The sequence below is a fragment of the Sebastes fasciatus genome, chromosome 14 (genome assembly GCF_043250625.1).
Source record: "Sebastes fasciatus isolate fSebFas1 chromosome 14, fSebFas1.pri, whole genome shotgun sequence".
In the NCBI taxonomy this organism is placed as follows: Eukaryota; Metazoa; Chordata; class Actinopteri; order Perciformes; family Sebastidae; genus Sebastes; species Sebastes fasciatus.
Genome location: NC_133808.1, coordinates 24,642,517 through 24,660,169, shown reverse-complemented (window position 1 = coordinate 24,660,169; position 17,653 = coordinate 24,642,517). Strand labels below are relative to the sequence as shown.

The 17,653-nt window shown below is 41.9% G+C and overlaps 1 protein-coding gene across 6 annotated transcripts in view; it reads right to left on the bottom strand.

The window, feature by feature from the left end:
- myo1b (myosin IB) overlaps window positions 1-17,653 on the bottom strand; it is a 72,553-nt gene that overhangs the window by 38,792 nt on the left and 16,108 nt on the right. For all 6 annotated transcript variants that reach the window (XM_074657489.1, XM_074657493.1, XM_074657492.1 and 3 more), the window contains exon 4: window positions 1,831-1,925. In XM_074657489.1, coding sequence (XP_074513590.1) covers window positions 1,831-1,925 — 95 coding nt within the window. The remainder of the gene's footprint in view (window positions 1-1,830; window positions 1,926-17,653) is intronic.

Sequence of the window (17,653 nt, the reverse complement as noted above, 5' to 3'; positions counted from 1 at the left end):
CTAGTACAGTGCTATAAATGCTTTTGGAGAGAGCTGAAATGCCCCGAGTCATTAGTATATACTGGAATCAGTCAAGCAATAAGTGCAAGGGTCAAAATGTAAGTATGAATGTACAGTATGTCCGTGTCTTTACTGTACAGGAAGGTGTTTTATGAGTAGATTGCGGCGGCTTTCCAACATTTTTGTGCTCAGCCAACTCAATATGGCTTTTACCTGCGACACAGCGCTGCCAACAGAGACCAGGAAATTCCATTCCTCTTGGGTTTCTGTAAGGTATGTGATACTGCTCTCGACCCAAACATGGCCACACTATTATAATCACCAACAGAAATAAAGGACCAGCAGGGATGTGAACACAGCGGCCTCTATAGCATCAGCAGGCTCCATGTTTCTAGTCCAAGTAAACCACCTGTATGCTGCCGGTCGACTTTGCTTTGTCTACCTGTATCGTTTTACACCCACTTCACATACAGGTCATCACAGAGCTACAGTCATGTTTCATGTATCAACGTGAAGCTCAAGCTGTTTTTAAAAAAAAGGTACATCTGATCTAAATCTGCACCGTGGCTTTATACATAACAACCCTTATCTTACAGCAGCCTTTACAAAAACTGCTTGACTACACTTTAAACAAACTTCTAAACGGCACTACAAACAAGAAGAGCTGAACAGATGAGAAGGCCTGACGGTACATTTTTAACTCTCCTGGGATCTATTAGCTAAGATGCTCTGCTCTTGGATCGTTTAAAAGTGTTTTTTTTCATTGATTTTTGACAAACTAGTGCAGTGCCCGTTCAAAACATGCCTGTTCTGAACGGGTCGATTGCCGGTGTTGCTGCTTGCAACTTTCTCGAGAACCGCTCCTCCAAACAACTTCACGCTCGACACTGCTCTTCCTTTGGTCTCCCTCCCTCACACCACACACACACTCTCTCACTCTCAGATAACAGACTACACACTCCGACACAGTAAGTGGCGGTACTATGCACCTTTAAAGATGGTTTGCGAATGCGATCCGCCAATAAACACAAAGAACCTTACTCTGATTGGTCGAGATTGAAGATACAGAGTTAGGACTAGAAGGTAACCCCTAAATTGCCATTGACCTTGAATGCTTAAGGTTAGTCTTGCGAGTTTTATTTTACTTGATCAACTTTTACTTGACAGTAGTAATAGGCTAGTAAGTAACACCACTATTCCACCCGATGCAGCTGGTAACTCGTTCTGACTGCGACGTGGCCGCCGGAGATGATCGTGTCCACTCTAGACAATGCTTGTAATTCCACCAGACGAGCCGCAGCATGATTCAGAAGTGTCTCTCTGCTCTGCTCCGTAGGGCGCCTCACGATTGAGTTGACTTTTTCATGGAATTATTCAATCGTTTGTTAAATGCCCCCATTGTTTACCCGCCACCATGACTAGTAGGCTGATCAAATTCACCAACATTTGGCCTGTGGCGGGTGCTAATTTCTAACCCTGTTGTAGCAAGCAACAGAGAGCGACCCAGCATGCCGTTCAGCGGTGTAACAGTTAATATGGGTCCCCTCTCAATACACTACACAGTGTGTAAATAACATAATACTAATAAATATGTCCCGTAGATCTCCTTCCTTGGGTCCTCAGCAACATACCCAAAAAGTGTGAAGTTGATCAGATGAATGGTTGTCAATAAAATCGAAGGACAGACAGACAGACAGAGACTCTTTCCATTTTAGTTACATGAAGAACGTTTCATGTTCATACTGGGAACGGATGCATACATTGAGAGTTAAATTTCACCTGGAAGGAACAGACGTTAAGATAAAATGGAGTTAGCATTTGTCTACATACCGGTTTTCCCAGCCCCACTCTCCCCTGTGATGAGGATGCACTGGTCCTTGTCCTGGTCCCTCAGTGAACGGTAGGCCTCATCTGCTAACGCATAGCTGAAAGACAAAAGGCACAAAGTCATAAGCTTTTCACATCACAATAACATGCCCTCAGCTTACATACAGTAACGTATGCTTATTTTCCAGGATATTTTAGGGGGGATGATGTAGAGATAGTGGGGTAAAAGGAGTTCAGAGGAATAAACACAACTACTGTGCCAGGCCGCATGGCGTCCATCCTAATCGATAGCACGTGGCTTTGTTGGAAATTAGGTCGCATCTGTAGAACAGCCACAGGACCGGAGTGACTCGCAGCTTTATTTAGCTACACCGGCTGGTTCACATTTGGGATTTGGCTTTGACATTTGGAATATTGACCATTTCCTGCTCTTTTTCCTAAACTGAACTACTACACTAATGCTGCTTAAGCTCCCGCTGCACCCAGACACAAAACAAGAACAGCCCCTTATGTAAACTAATTGTTTTGATTGTCATATAACTTTAGGATTTTTTTTCTGCTGCTATAAAGAAGAAATAATGAATCAGCTTTAATTGTACCCTTGCAGGTGTTTGAATAATGCAATTAGTCATCGAGAATGTAAAAGAACCCCTTGGTGGATTAGTGAATGATAAAAGTGGAGCGCCTATTATAACGTGAAGCCTATTGTTATACATTCCAGGACAGTGACACAATGGGAAAGTGGGACTGATTATTGCAGTTTCACCCCCCACTGAATGCCAGAACAATATATTATTTGTTCTCTTTATGTGCAGACGATCCCTTATGATGTTCCAGAGAAGGGTGTGAGGGCCATATCACAATGACAAACTTTTTTATCTTGTGTGGCACAGTGGTCTGTAATTTCAATACGATACACCCACAAAGAAGGAACACTACAGGGTGAGGCTGCGGCAATAGCTTTTTACAGCTTCCATTTGGCAAGCAAACAGTCATGTACAGTGCTGCGAGGAGGGTGTTCCAACTTTCTCCTCCAGCAGGACACGAGACTGCAAATTAGCTTTTCTTCGTCTCCCATCCCCTCCCCCGTACTTTCACATTCATTACTTAGGAATTTTTTCCAAAGCCACGACTGGTAATAGCTGTGATTGTGACTTATAGGCTGTTGAGAATTGGTTGAGTTAGTTTGAGACAACGTTAAGTGGAGTTGGAAGAATACTATCATCTACGACCTCCGTGATGAGCTCTGCCAGGTTTAAGGAGACTCTTTGAGTCTGACTGTACTGGTGGACCATCACAGGAAGCTTAAAAGCTACTGGGAAGACAGCAGCTACAGTCAGAAAAGTTTGTTTCAAGCTGATAAACTGAGCATCTGCCCTGCTGGAGTGCCCCTGAGCAAGATGATGACTCCCTACCATAGACTGTATAAAATAAGTGGATGTTGTCGCCGTGACGTCACTCATTGGTTTGCGGACTGACATTTTGAAGCCTTGAGTTTGGCATTTTGGCCGTCGCAATCTTGTTTTTTTGCAACCAAAAGTGACACTAGAGGGTGGAGCTAAGTACAACCGAACGCATAATAAAACATTTTTTGGCGACCAAAACGTTACAATTAACTTTCATGAACTGAAAACACACTGTCAAAGGGTTAAAGTTGTAAGACAAAAACACGGACAACTCCCAGACCGGACAACGCCGTGGTCGCGACCTGTCAATCACAAGGTAGCCACGCCCTGAAGCATCCCCTGCTTTATGATCTATTTGACTCTAAATGGGACCATAATTTACTAAATGAACATCATGCTGTATTGAAGAAAACTTGAAACTAGTGATTGAGACCATAAACTCATGTTTACTGGTGAATCAGGTGAGAAGTAGTGTCATTTTCTCAAAGACTTCTATACAGTCAGACTTCTTCTTGCAACCAGAGGATTCGCCCCCTGCTGGCTATTAGAGAAAATGCAATTTTAAGGCGCTTCCACATTGGCTTCACATTTCAGATCTGGAGTTGCTGACTGATTCCTACCATCTCTACAGGATACAGGTCAATGCTACAGACTTCAAAAACCATCAGGGGTGTAATGTCCCAGCTTTTTAAATATCCAGCTAAGATCAACATCTCTAAGTCGTATGTTTCACATTGAGTTCAGGGTAAATATAGCTTGAGGTAATTTTGGAGGAATGCATCAAAATAGTCTCTCCCTAGTGTCTAATTTGGTCTAATTCCTTGCCTGGAGGGTAGGGACAATCCCAAGTCTCCCAGGGCTGAGTAATATCACTAATCGAGTATTTATATGCACTAGGAGTGCTAGACATGAACGCGGGAAGGAATGTCTGACATTCACAGATGCTGACAGGGGGTTTTCATACAGCACTCACAATGGGTTGTCTGAAATGGGATATGGAGCTCTGAGCATTGGTTGCTGAGGTTTAGATTTACTTGTAGAGGCAAAGCTGTTGTCAGATTCAAGCACACTGCATATTAGAACGTAGCGTGGGACCAGCCAGCGGGCTCAAAAACTGGTTAGACAGGGTTCAAAGTGAGCTCTAAGGGAAATGTTCAGACTGCATTTGCTAAAATGCAGCATCACTCTGCAATTTATTATCTAGTCCAACTTCCACAAATACACCGAGACATGGAAAAAGAAGGTAATGTCTAAAAATCTAATTTGGTGTACAGCAACGAAAGTATTAGTGGAGTCCGTGCGGTGAGGAGCAGAACTCAGAGCATATAATCACACGCTGAACTGACACTGACCTCCAATTTGAAAAGTAGCTGATTGCTAGTAAGAAGCCATGACAGAGAGGGGGCCCGGAGATGGACAGCCAGATGAATGCATTCCAGGCCACAATACAAAAGTTAAAGCTCAGGCCGCCTAATGGAGCTTAGGGTTCTGCACCATCACACATCGCTTTGGACCAGAGCCCATGCAGCCCGGCAACCGGTCCTCTCCCTCGTCAACCCCCATGTGTAGGCTGTCCACCGGCAAACCCTTAGGAAAAGGGGGTACGCTAATGCACAAGCAAGTTCCTTTGAGTCAAGTTGGTGCAGTGAGCTCTTGGGAAGTTACTCAAAAGGTGTTTTTTTAAAACACTGGAGGTGCTGTGCTGCGGGCTTTACATCATGTCACACACATAGTTTCGCAAGTATAAAACCTTCATGGTTCAAAACGTCATAGGAACGAAGAGTAAAGACTGAGGTTGTTTGCAGCTGGAAGTGTCCCGTCAACAGTTTTACAGAGGTTTATTTTATAATGGTCTATAGGGAAATGCTTTTTGGGACTGAGACTACGTTCCAAATCGCATCATTTTTCTTTTTACTTTTGGTACATACTGCAGCTGCCCTTACAAAGAACATACTGTTTCATGCAGTATGTATACAATTGGGACATATCCTTTCTTCATAACATTGTGTCTTGAACTTTGACCCTCTGCTGGCTTGCAGACTGGAAATTGTGACCGGATGTATGGGTATTGGAACACAGAGCAAGTGTTGTTAGTTTCAGTACCGCAGTTGGCCACTGGAGCTAACTGATTGCTGACTGCCGTATCCAGCTCTCTTAACACATTAGTGGTATAATACAGATGAGCAAAACAGGTGAAGCAATATTTATCCCTCCCGACTGCACAGGGCAGCAAAAATTTGTATTGCATGACAGTTACGTATACAATGTCATCACATATTTTCCACTGATCAGCATTAACCAAGAAACTAAGTGATACCACAGCAAATCAGGGACGAAGACAGCTAACCAATGATTAGCTATCAACTATTAAATTAATCGCCAACTACTGTATTTTGATAATCAATGTAAAGTGAATATCTCTGAGTTGTGGACAAAATAAGACATTTGAGGAAAGCATCTTGGGCATTGGGAAACCATTTTATAGACCGAACAACTAATCGATTAATTGAGAAAAATAATTAACAAATTAATCAACAATGAAAATAATCGTTAGTTATATTATAACTTAGTAATAATATTAAATTCTAAAATAAATCTGCATTGCAAATGTTTATAAAGGAACTGCATTCAACACGATTATTGGGCCTCAAGGATACACACAATTTGTTCTGGTGAGAAATACTGAAACTGTTGGAAAAAAAAGAACTTTATAGGGAACCTTTAATGCAAATTATTCCAGCTCCATCAAATGTTTTTTTGTTCCGTCTGGCACAAGCCTCTCACTCCGAAATCCCCACCCACACAATCTGTAATCACAGCCCAGCCCCTACCCTCTCCTCCTGTGCACCACGTTTGTATGGACGAGACTCGCCACAGGACATTACGTCACTGTTGAAAAGGGCAGCACAGCGCAGCAGATGTCTGCTTTGTGAAAACACTCCTGTTGCCTGACCTGATCCCGACAATGAGCAAACCATCACACAATTATGTCACCCCCAGAGGAGGCCGGTGGGAGGGGGAGTGTACCAGGAGAAGGTGAGGGGTGTAAAATGGGAGTGGGAGGTCCTTTGCCAAACACAGCTAGTCATATGAATATGAATGGCCATCACATAATCACAATATGAATAGAAGTCAGCAGAGGCGAGGGGGCCACGCCCAAAATTGTACAAGTCCAGATGATGATGATGAGAAAAAAAGCCACATCTGACTGCTCACAAGAAACTAATCTGTATTTTTTTATCCCACATACAAAAGCTAGAAAAACAAGGCAGAATTATAATTAATGTTCATCCCTGTGGCAAGAACATTGTGCTATCATTAGGGCCGCAGCAACAGGCTGGTACCACTTCACAAACGTGGAAGTTAAAATGATGATGAAGCACCAAGGTCACCATCAAAGGCAGAGGAAGCAGTGAGTGAGGCACCGAAATCCCTAAGGCCGCCCTGATCAGTGTGTGGAGCTGTGTGTGTGTGTGTGTGTCGGGGGGGGGGGTTAGCCTGGGAAGAGGGCCTTCCTTTTGGTCCATAAGTGCTGCTTGGTACCTCCCCTTCACATCTGCCTGCAGGCTGTAATTTGGACTTGCACGTGGCAGCGGTGAACACAAAGCCACACTGGCATGAGGTAAGCAGTAGAAAATAGTCTAGTCAGTTGTTTTTACTACCAACCTCCTGGTAACTGGGGCACAGGAGGAGATGATGGGCCGGCAGTGTGTGACCTGAATCTTAAAAAGGGTGGAGTACTCCGCGGGCAGATTCAGCACACTTTAAAGTCCTGATTTATAGATGCTAATGAAGCTGTAATATATGAGCTACCGGGAGATGACAGGACATTTGCAAACAATAATAATCTGTCTCAGAGGCCATGTCTTCATACTGACATGCAGCACATTAGAGGAAAGTACATCTTGGTTCATTTTCCAGCCCTAAAATGGATAAACCCTGTTCAGTACTTTGATGCTAAATCCAGTTCTATTATGTGTTTGTAAGCATGGGGGGTGGGCCTGTGATCTCAGTGTGATCTGGCTTCTCCAGAGGCCACAGGAAATCCGCCCAGCTCCGACGGAGAAGCCAAGGAAGCAACGCTTTCCTGATGCTTTATGGCGAGGTGGAAGAGCGGGTACACACATTCGGAGTACAGTGGCATGCATTCAGAAGATTGCTGGCGAAACACGCTGGTGTGTTTCAGACAGATGTGGCACATCTGCGTATTGGTTACGACAACGTGTCGCTGTAAAAACAGGTGGCAAGGAAAAAGCTCAGCACGCAGGGCAAAACATCTGACACAAGATCGTGGTAACAGTCTCATGTTGAAAAGAGCACTCTAATTGTGCGACCTACGAGGTGCAATAATGAATACCTCCGACTCTCTAAATTAAAAGCTCAGAGTGAAGTGGTGCTGCCACAGATCTCTAATTTATTCAACACTCGCTCCGGGTTGCCCGAGACCTCTGCTAAATTACTCATTGATACTCCCCCCCCCACCCATACATCAAAGTTCGAGGGGGGTCCAGGGCTTTAATTTACTTTACTACACAGCAATTTAGTGTTCCACAGCAGGGGAAAACACAGATTCATGTTGTTTGTCTGATCCTTGGAAAAGCAGGAAATAAGCCCGCTGAGTAAGTTAGCAAAACATCCTCAAAGTCAAACTCAAACAAAGACTCTTCTGAGCGGGTTCGGAGAGAAGAAGCATATTTAAAAAAAGAAAGAAAAAGATATTCAAATGGCTCCCAATTATCGGGTGTTTAAAAGGGCTAAAAGAGTTGACCGGATTGTCTGAGTCATGAGATTTCATACAATGATAAATGAAGGCCTTGTGCCTTTGGAGAGAAGATATAGAAAAACACACTTAAAGGGAAAAAAAAATACATGGCCACATGTGCGCGGCCACATGTGCGCAGCCACAGACAGGATGATGGAAACAGAAGAGCAAGATGTCTTTTTATAGCCCAGAAAGCACCAGCTCTGTCAGGTTTGAGGACTTCCTCTCTTCATCTTGCTCTCCGTGTCTCAGCCTTCCACTGTGGCAGAGTCTCCGGTCACTTCAGGCTCTCAGAGACCCTTGCAATGTAAAACACGTCTCGACACTGAAGCATACATAGTCCTGCTGATAGACCAACTGACCTTCTGTGAAACAAACTAGTCTAGTAGTTAACTCTACTGCAGCTGCATTGGAATGATCTCATCTCAACATTATTTGTGGATGACCTACGACCCGATCTGAAAAGCGGCTGATATCTTATCTACTACGTTTGATGTGTCTTTCACAATGTGAAATAAATCGTGTAATCTTTGAGCCCTAGAGGCATCGCAACACCGCCTGCACAGTATACACACACACTCGCACGCACACAAAGGCGGCATAGAAATAAACGGTTATGCCTAATTTAGTACAAGATCACTTGGCATGCCCTCAAAGAAGCAACACGGCCTCAGGGTGACCATGTGACCCACTGAGCCCATTCAGACAACAGACCGAGTCATTGTGGGTCTGACCGACAGTGTGATGTTGGTTCCACATGAGCACCACAGTGGTGGGTGACAACTTCTCCCGCTCCACACCAGGAAATGAGGAGGCCACAGACTGAGAGGTTTTAGTAGAAGGGATTCAAGTTGTCAAGGGCTTCTTTTTCCAGAGCCAAAATAAAGTTTGCAATGAAATATTACAGTTAAAAAGGTAAGAGGGACATGACCCTGCTGCATACACCGTGGGTTGATTTAACACCTGTAAGCTGGTTGAGTAAAACAGATTTGTGGGTTCCCAGGCGGAGGTAGTAACAGAGCCGAATCGACGTCTGTGTAAAGGGGATGGCCGGCATGAAAGGTCTACATGCATTTTGCTTCCAGAACGCCATCTAAAAATCACACACTGTGGCAACATTATGCAGGTGTTGTTTGATTCAGTGTAAAAAGCAAAGCCGGCATAATCGTGGATCTTCTTTACGCCAGTAGGCTATTGCAGGATCTTTGTGTAAAAGGGGCTACGGACTCCTGCTGCATTGTATAGCAGAGGTGAGCTGCCTCAGCTGAACTAAAGACCAGTGTTCGGTTGCACTTAGCTCCACCCTCTCGTGTCACTTCAGGTTGCAAAAAAACAAGATAGTGACAGCCAATATGCCAAACTCAAGGCTTCAAAATGTCCATAAACCAATGGGTGATGTCACAGTAATTTTCCCCTAATTTATCATCTTTTTATAATATAAATTGTCCAAGCTCCAATGCAAAAAGCTAGCTTGGCAGTGGACATTACCTGACACAAGCTTAACCCCGCTACAATGTGCAATTCACAGTTTCTCTGTGTAATGCCAGCATGACCCTTATGGTCCATAGTCGGGCCCTTTGGGAGGTCTTTCCACAACCAACCGAATCTTCAATACGCACAAATCACTTCCACATCGGTTTGACAGCTTGTTTGATTTCATGTGACCAATCACACGCTGCCCCACCATGACTGTGCACCAGCTGCACAGTGAAAGCAGCACTGCAGCCGTTCAACAGCGGGAGCTGCAGTCATCCATCAATAACTGATGTTTCACTGTCTACATCGAGTACTGCTGTGTATGGCCAAATGCACAAAAAAGTTGATTCGAATGCACTTATAAAAAGAGATTTAGTCACAGTTAGACCCAAAAAATTTATCCTAACATAATGATAAAACTTTGGTCTTTTTGTGCAGATAATAGTTTCATAGCATCTTCAACGAATGAATGGAAATATGTGTGCCTCTTGATGACTGCCACTAAAAAATAAAATATATATGTGTTATTATTGTCAAAGATATAAGGTTCCATGGCAGAACAATATTCTACACCACTGATATGAGTCTTATCTATTTGCCTCCATTTCGGTATGCCTCTCACGTGTTGTTATGCAAGCTGTGTACACAGATACAAAGCTCAATACCCATCGTTCTGGCTATGAATGGAGAGAGTTTACAATGGTTAATGGACAGTCACATATAAAATAAAATCTATAAAATAAAATCTTAAGCTCACATAAGCAATGAATGACAGCGCGGGCAATGTTTAATCAGTATTGTGTGAACCTATCAGCAGGTAGGGGCATTATCTTTGAAAACAACAGAGGAATTCATAACCTTTCACTATTAATGATTACCACCGGGCTTAGTAACCTCAGATACGATATGCTACCAAACAGAACCTGGTTCACACAGTAGGAGAAACGCAATATGCAAAACGGCACAACCACTGAGGTAGAACTACAAGCCTGTATTATAATATATACAGGATTATAATATTTGCACTGCTCACTGGCATTTTGCCTTTTGTCACAGCTGGAAAGTGTAGCGGCAGGCTACATGGAGAGAGAGGGGGATGACATACAAATAAAGTCCCACACCAAACCCGAACCAGGGACACTGTGGTTATTATATGTGGTAAGGGACAGCTCTCCAAAGTGAACAAGGGAAAGCTATTAACAACATACTGGAAGATTAATCTCCAACTATTTTGATTATCGATTTCAGTATTTTTGAAAGAACAAAAAGTCAAAATTCTCAGATTCCAGCTTCTTAAAAGTGAATATTTTCTGGTTTCTTTACTCCTCTATGACAGTAAAGGGAATATCTCTGAGTTATGGACAAAACAACACATTTGAAGACGTCATTTTGGGCTTTAGGAAACACTGATTGACATTTTCTGACATTTTATAGACCAAACAACTAATCAATCAATCAAGAAGATAATCAACAGATTAATCAACGATGAAAATAATCCTTAGTTGCAATCATATTTGTGGGTATCTAATAAAACTGCTGCCTGTATGCACAAATGAAGCAGTTGTTTAGAAACGGTTTCAATATCCAATTTAATACATTTGCATCTTATTATTGGGTTGAAGAAGTGGGTGGAAAAAAACAACACACACACACACTTTCCCAGTCACGTCTCTCTAGGTTCGCCGAGCTCACCACCATTACGCCAACACACATGCTGGAGAGGACTCGCTCTGCCCACCTGAGTCAAAATGCCATTTCGACAAGTGCCCACTTAAATCTACCTACGTACAGGTTCTGTGCTGCAGCTCATGTGGGTCTCCTTGAACACAGTCTTTCTTATATAACACCAAAACAGTGTGCACATGGCTTAAGCTCGTTACCGAATAACTGCAGCTCTGATGGATAAAATAAGAGGAAGAAAGCACAGATCAAAAAAGATATGTACTATCTTACAGAGATGCGTCTGTCGATGGTATCTTTCTTTTATGTGACAGTAAGAAACAAGGACATCAAACAGGACTACCATCCTTATATCTTATTAAGGACCTCCTGTGCAATCAGTTTCCCTACAGTTTGAGATTTTACAACAAACTCTGACACTTGTGTCTGCTGCAAAACAAAACTGTACTCACACAGCTCAACTTGGGGAGTTTAAACAGCATATAATACAAGGTAAGGGGCAAATTGTGAATCCCGGAGAAGGCATTACACGCTCTATGCAGCCTCCGATTGGCTCGTACTCGTTACCTTCGATGGTTTTGATTGGTTAGGTTTAGGCATGAGGAGTGAGATTGATCGGGTTAGGGTAAGAGTATCAGGGTAAGCCAATCGGAGGCAGAGTAGGGTGCGTCATGCCTTCACTATAGTAGTAGATTCATATTATCGCACGATGGAAAGGTAAACACAGGTGCCATGATGCAGTAAATGGCTCCAAAGTCCACCCTACCCACGGATAGAGCGGTAGGTTACCATGGATCTTTTATCTTAATCCAACATCCTGCATGTAAAACAACACCGAGGCTCATGCCTATTGATCAAATGAATCCTAAAACAAATGGGGCAGTTTTGTGTTCCACAATATAGCCTCGTCAATTTGCTCTCACAAACTTGGCAGCAATTTGATGGAAAGAAGCCTGTGATGCCAGGGCTTTTACAACGGCAATGGATCTAATGTAGCTAAATACAGGATTACTACAAAAGCCACATGAACAGTTCTGTGCAGTCGTAATGAACATACACATCACGTATAGGTCGAGATTGCATAGAAGGAATGCTTCTATTGTGTTCCTGGTCAGGCAGGCACTCAGTACAAGTAGCTTACTCCCCCACATGCGATCTCTGGTCTTCATCAGTGCCTTTGACATGGATGGCACAGGCCTCTCACTGGAAACTGCAGCTACTGCAATGAATGATTCAATGTGCGTCATGTTCTTGGCTAAGAATGTGTACACACTGCAGTTTTATTCATTTAGTGTTTTATTATAGTTGGGACAATCAAGGGTTTTAACGTCATACTCATTCTAGAGATAATGACAAACTTATTTATTGTGTGGAGTAATACTGTAGTTGTACAAGAGCAAAGGTAAAATCTTTACCAAACTGAGTGAAAGGTGACCTGGGTATCATCATGCTATGATGAGGCATTGCAAGAACACACACCTTAAGAATAAATGGTATGAATAAACAACTTACAGAGAGATAATATTCCTAGATGCCTCTACAACAAAGCAGATTTCATAGTCAAAGCTGGCAGGATAACAGCTGAAACCCCGACATACGCCTTGCACGGGGCCTCTTTGCTCCATTAGTCAGTCGTGATGCCCCCCTGTAGCCAACGCTCTAGTGGCACCGAGCGCCGAAAGCATCGGGGGTCTCAATAGCTCATTAAACATTTGGGAAATCCGATCCTACCCTAGAGACATGCCCGTCCACACACACACACACACACATACACACTTCTCTCAATCTGTGTATGGCTTGGGCGGCACAGGACACACAAAAGATGCCTCCAGGCCATCTGTAATGCTGCTGTGCATGGAGAAAGGCCACTGATTAGTTCATCTCTAATGCTTCGACTTTGTGTAGAGGGGAGGGAAACACCTGCCAGTTAATTATGAGGCGCCTCATCTGGGCAGAGACGCATTTTGCTAAATTGGCCGGCAGAGGAAATGATGGACACATGAGTGGTCGTCTGTAAACCCAGCTGGAGAGTTCATTCTCATTTCCAGAGACACATGCACGGCCACATGCAGTTTTTCTGACATCGAGGTATTTTTGTTTTGATGTTAGTTAGTTTTGATACAATTTCCTGACATAATTTGACTATATGTGGATTTTGTGTTCAGTATCACAAGTTTCATTACGATACAATATTTTAGCCTATCGATTCTTTGGACAACAAAACAATATTTGCTGATATCACAAAGTCTGACACGATACGATTGCGATTCGATTAAATTCAGGGGCCTGCGATCGATATGAGACAATATCATTAACACGATCACATTTATATCAACTCACAAAAAGCAACTAAAATATCATTTGACAATTTTATTACTGGGTTCTTTCAGACATTTTAATGAAAATCAATCAATTCTTTTTAATAAAAAGTATAAAAATAGACATCTTGTTCACTATAAAGTGCCACATTTCTCATGTTTGAGCACTGTTTGTATTTCAAAATAAAGGCGTGTCTTAAAGAGGACGATATGTATATCAATGTTTTGACTTTGCATCGATGATATTGGATCGTTGATCATTGAATCAATATATTGATCTATATTGATGTATCAACCCTAGATACTACATCTGTCACTATTTCCAGAAATTAGATTATTGCCATCTATGTTTATGACATGCTTCCTGTAGCTAGTAGCTGGTACATGCATTCTCACTGATCCATGCATTTGTTTTGTTTTTCCTGTAATATAACTTATTTGCTTCAATTCAGTTGAAGAAAGTGTACCTGAATCACAATCTGTATATTGTGACAGGCTTGGTAAACTTCACTTGACAACTAGAAGCATCTACCGTCTTTTCCTTAATTGATCGATATATACGGTACTGGTCTCTAGCCTGGGCAAGAGCCGTGTTTATCTGCGGTAACTCTAATTAAGATGGAACGTAACAGGCAATTAGTCTATAACAACTTTAGAGCTAGAGAGCAGCTGCAGTTCTTCTCCCTCCAGCTGATGTGCACACACACAAACACATTCCTCTATTTGTCTGGGGATTACAAGAGCAGGTGTGAAATGAGTGAGCACCTGCACACACTCACCGTTTCCTTACTTGTGCTCAGACAAAAGACACAAAAACACTGCCAGTCATTCACACGGTATTTCAGACACCCATTAGAGATGCAGACAAACACACGATGAGCAAATGATGATGCAACGGCATTCATTAAAAGCAGCATGTTTTACAAAGCTAATCCTGCTCGGGCACCTTTAATCAATAACCTTAAGATTAATCTTTCATCTCATCCACTATCCAGACAATTCCCACAACACCAACTTAGACAATGAATGAACTTTCCTACACAGACCGTGCTATGTGTTCTGACGAAAGAGAGGACCAGTTGTTATATTTTGTCAATGTGCACGGCTTTGTACAGTGGGACGTTGGTGATGTCTAAGGTTATATACAAAATGTTAAACCTCAGCCTCTGAGTGGGTGATGCTGACCAACATGGCAGTGTTATTTACACGGTGTGTGTGGGTGTGTGCTGCTTCTGAAGGGGGTTTAACTGTTGAGTAGTTATCTGTTGCTTGTTATTTGTTCTGTAAAATATCTCTGCAGTGACAGTAAGGTGAGAAATTCAATGGAGCCTGTAGCTTCATTAAATAAACACTAAAAATGTACCATCAGGAGTAATGACATGAGTTATTTTGCTCTTGAATATGTTCAGTAAAAAAATTCCCCAAAGTTTCCATCAGGCTGCAAATAATCATGTGACAAAATGTTCTTTTTGTTCTAGAAAATTAACGTTCATTTTGTCCATCAAGCTTTCGACAACATGAATACAACATGATAATCACCAATGCATGCTTTTCAAAGTTTCATACTTCAAACACTTTCTTTCAGTTGATCATGCAATCATGCTAATTTAGTACAATAAGACAATTATAGTTAAAAGATAGTCATCATTATCTATTCATTGTAAAATAAGTGAAGTTGTAATGGCTGTTTTGCCTTATTGCCTAGCCATACATCAGAAGAAAAAAAAACTACTGGTGAATAGGGCTGGGCAATATGATGATATACAATATATAGTCAAAACGATTATATTGTATGTACTCTTCTCTTTAATTTCACTTAAAACAGATATGTTCATTTTGCACTCAACTTCTTAAAATGAGAAAATACTCAGTATGAAATGACCTATATCATGAGAGAAGATTTTGTCTATATCGCCCAGCCCTACTGGTGAAAACTTTTGGTGACACGGTGTAACTTTGCACCACTTGAACAGAACAGTCAGTCAGTGCAAACACCCCAGTGAACTACTTTGGCCTTGACTGATGCAACCTATTCTGAGCTGCTGACTTTATACTGTTCCAAGTGTGTGATGAGGATCAAAGACAGGAAGAGGAAGATTCCTGGGACCCCCTGTTGTTACCTTAATTAAAGCTCAACACTGATCCCCTTCAGTCACTGCAGTAATAATGCCCCTCAGCCAGCTGAAGCTCAGCCAGGCAAAAAACAGGGTCATGAAAAACAGAAACTTTTTGTAGTTTGGAAACATCACCAGGAATTGGAAGTCATTTTTTATTTATCAACATTGACTGTACACTATATTTCTCTGTTTTCTTTCTAAAAAAAAAGTATGCCAACTAACTGTTCTGTCATCTCAGCAGGCCAGATATCCACGCATTGATTTTTTCCTCTGCCTTGCTCAAAAGTCAAATATAGCACTCTTGGCTGCAAAACTGTATGACTGCAGAGCTACAGCTGAAGCAAATAATACAATACTAATATAATATTAAGGCTAAACTTTTACAAGCACCGTATGGCGAGGCGGATTCTCATAAAATCTTTTTTAGTTTCTGTTTTTTAAACTGATTTAAAGAATGCGTTGTCCAATAAAGGCATTTACTGTGGCCTTAAAATAACTTAGCCAAATTACTGTGAAGATGTGAGCTCTAATAGGGAAAAAAGATGATTTGCCTTGTGTTTAAGGCATGAGAAACGATGCATTTAAATCACATGTAGTAATGCTTAGTCTCTGCTCTGCTTTGAATACCAGTCAAGTCAAATTTAGTCAAATTGCAACATCCGAATGTGTTCCTAAACTACAACCATCCATGTATGTACTATACATGGATATATGTTTCCATAAGTCCATCAGTTTGGCAATATTTGTAATAGCCTATATTACAAAATCAAATTACAACGACTGGAAGCCAGTTCATATTCTGCATGGTAACAGTTAAGGACATAAATAAATAACTGGGCTTACTGGGGCATTCAAAGCTATCGCCCGTGCAAACTCTCTTCAAATAAGAGTCAAGCAGCCGTGCTCGCGAGTCACGCTCATTAACATCATAGCCTACACCAAGCGTGATTGGCAGGAAAGCGGTCGCGTGAGAAAAGATGCGTAAACACAGACGTTGGATTCATCTGGAAATGAATTCAAATTAAACTGTGCAGATTTAAACCAACTACTGATTGTAAACATCACAAAGTGGTCAAATTATCGTACATGATGGCACTTTTGGGTATTATTGATCGTACAGAGGGCAAAATTATCATACAAATATGATAATTATCGTACATCTGGCAACGCTGCTCCACCTCCAGTGTTTGCACCTCAAACATCAATTTGCGTCGACCCCGAATGCTTGTTTACTGTGTGAAAGAATATCCACATTTAAAGCACAGAGATGAAAACTGCCATCTCTCTTCTCATCTTTTAATAAGACGCCTTGTATCTCCAGATAGATTAAATACATTAATTCAAATTAAATAGATGACACAATGGTATATTGTGTGACCAAAGCTCAAGTAGCCTACATGGAGCGGTGGCATGAACTGTGGTAACAGTATAGAGACATTTTGTTTGCTAAAAATGACATGGAGTTGAGAGTAACTGTGCTGATGCTTTTGACAGGACTCAGGGTTTTAACATTACTTGAGGTCGATCAATGCAAAGCCACAAAGCTTGGTCCAGATGGCCTGACCGGAGGATTAAGATCAATTTATGTGACATGTTGAAACAACCTGCCTTTGACTGGCATTTGAGGTCTCGTACAAGAGTCTGTCCTATTAAACTGGGCTTTAATCTTCTTTACTTAAAGACTAATGGTAAGATGATTTCCAGCGTGTTTAGAGGATGTGCATTTCAGTCAATAGAAAGCATTTCTTTTTGCCAGTGCAACCAAGTCATCCATCACTAGAGATGCAGAAGTAGGGAACAGAGAGGGACGTTGCAGCCTTCTTTCTATTTGACAATGCTTCTAGTTTGGACGGTTTTCTGGTTGTTTATTCTACTGCAGCTGGTTCAGCTTTATTAGGAGATGGATGGTAGACACATTTCATTATAGGCTATCATGATATCTCTGGTTACACAGATGGCTTAGACATGGTCTTGATTTTTAAATTTTCAGCCAGATCAGTTGGAACGGCTCAGAGAGACACCAGAGAAGTCATTTAGTCTCATGCAAATGACAACAAAACCGATTTT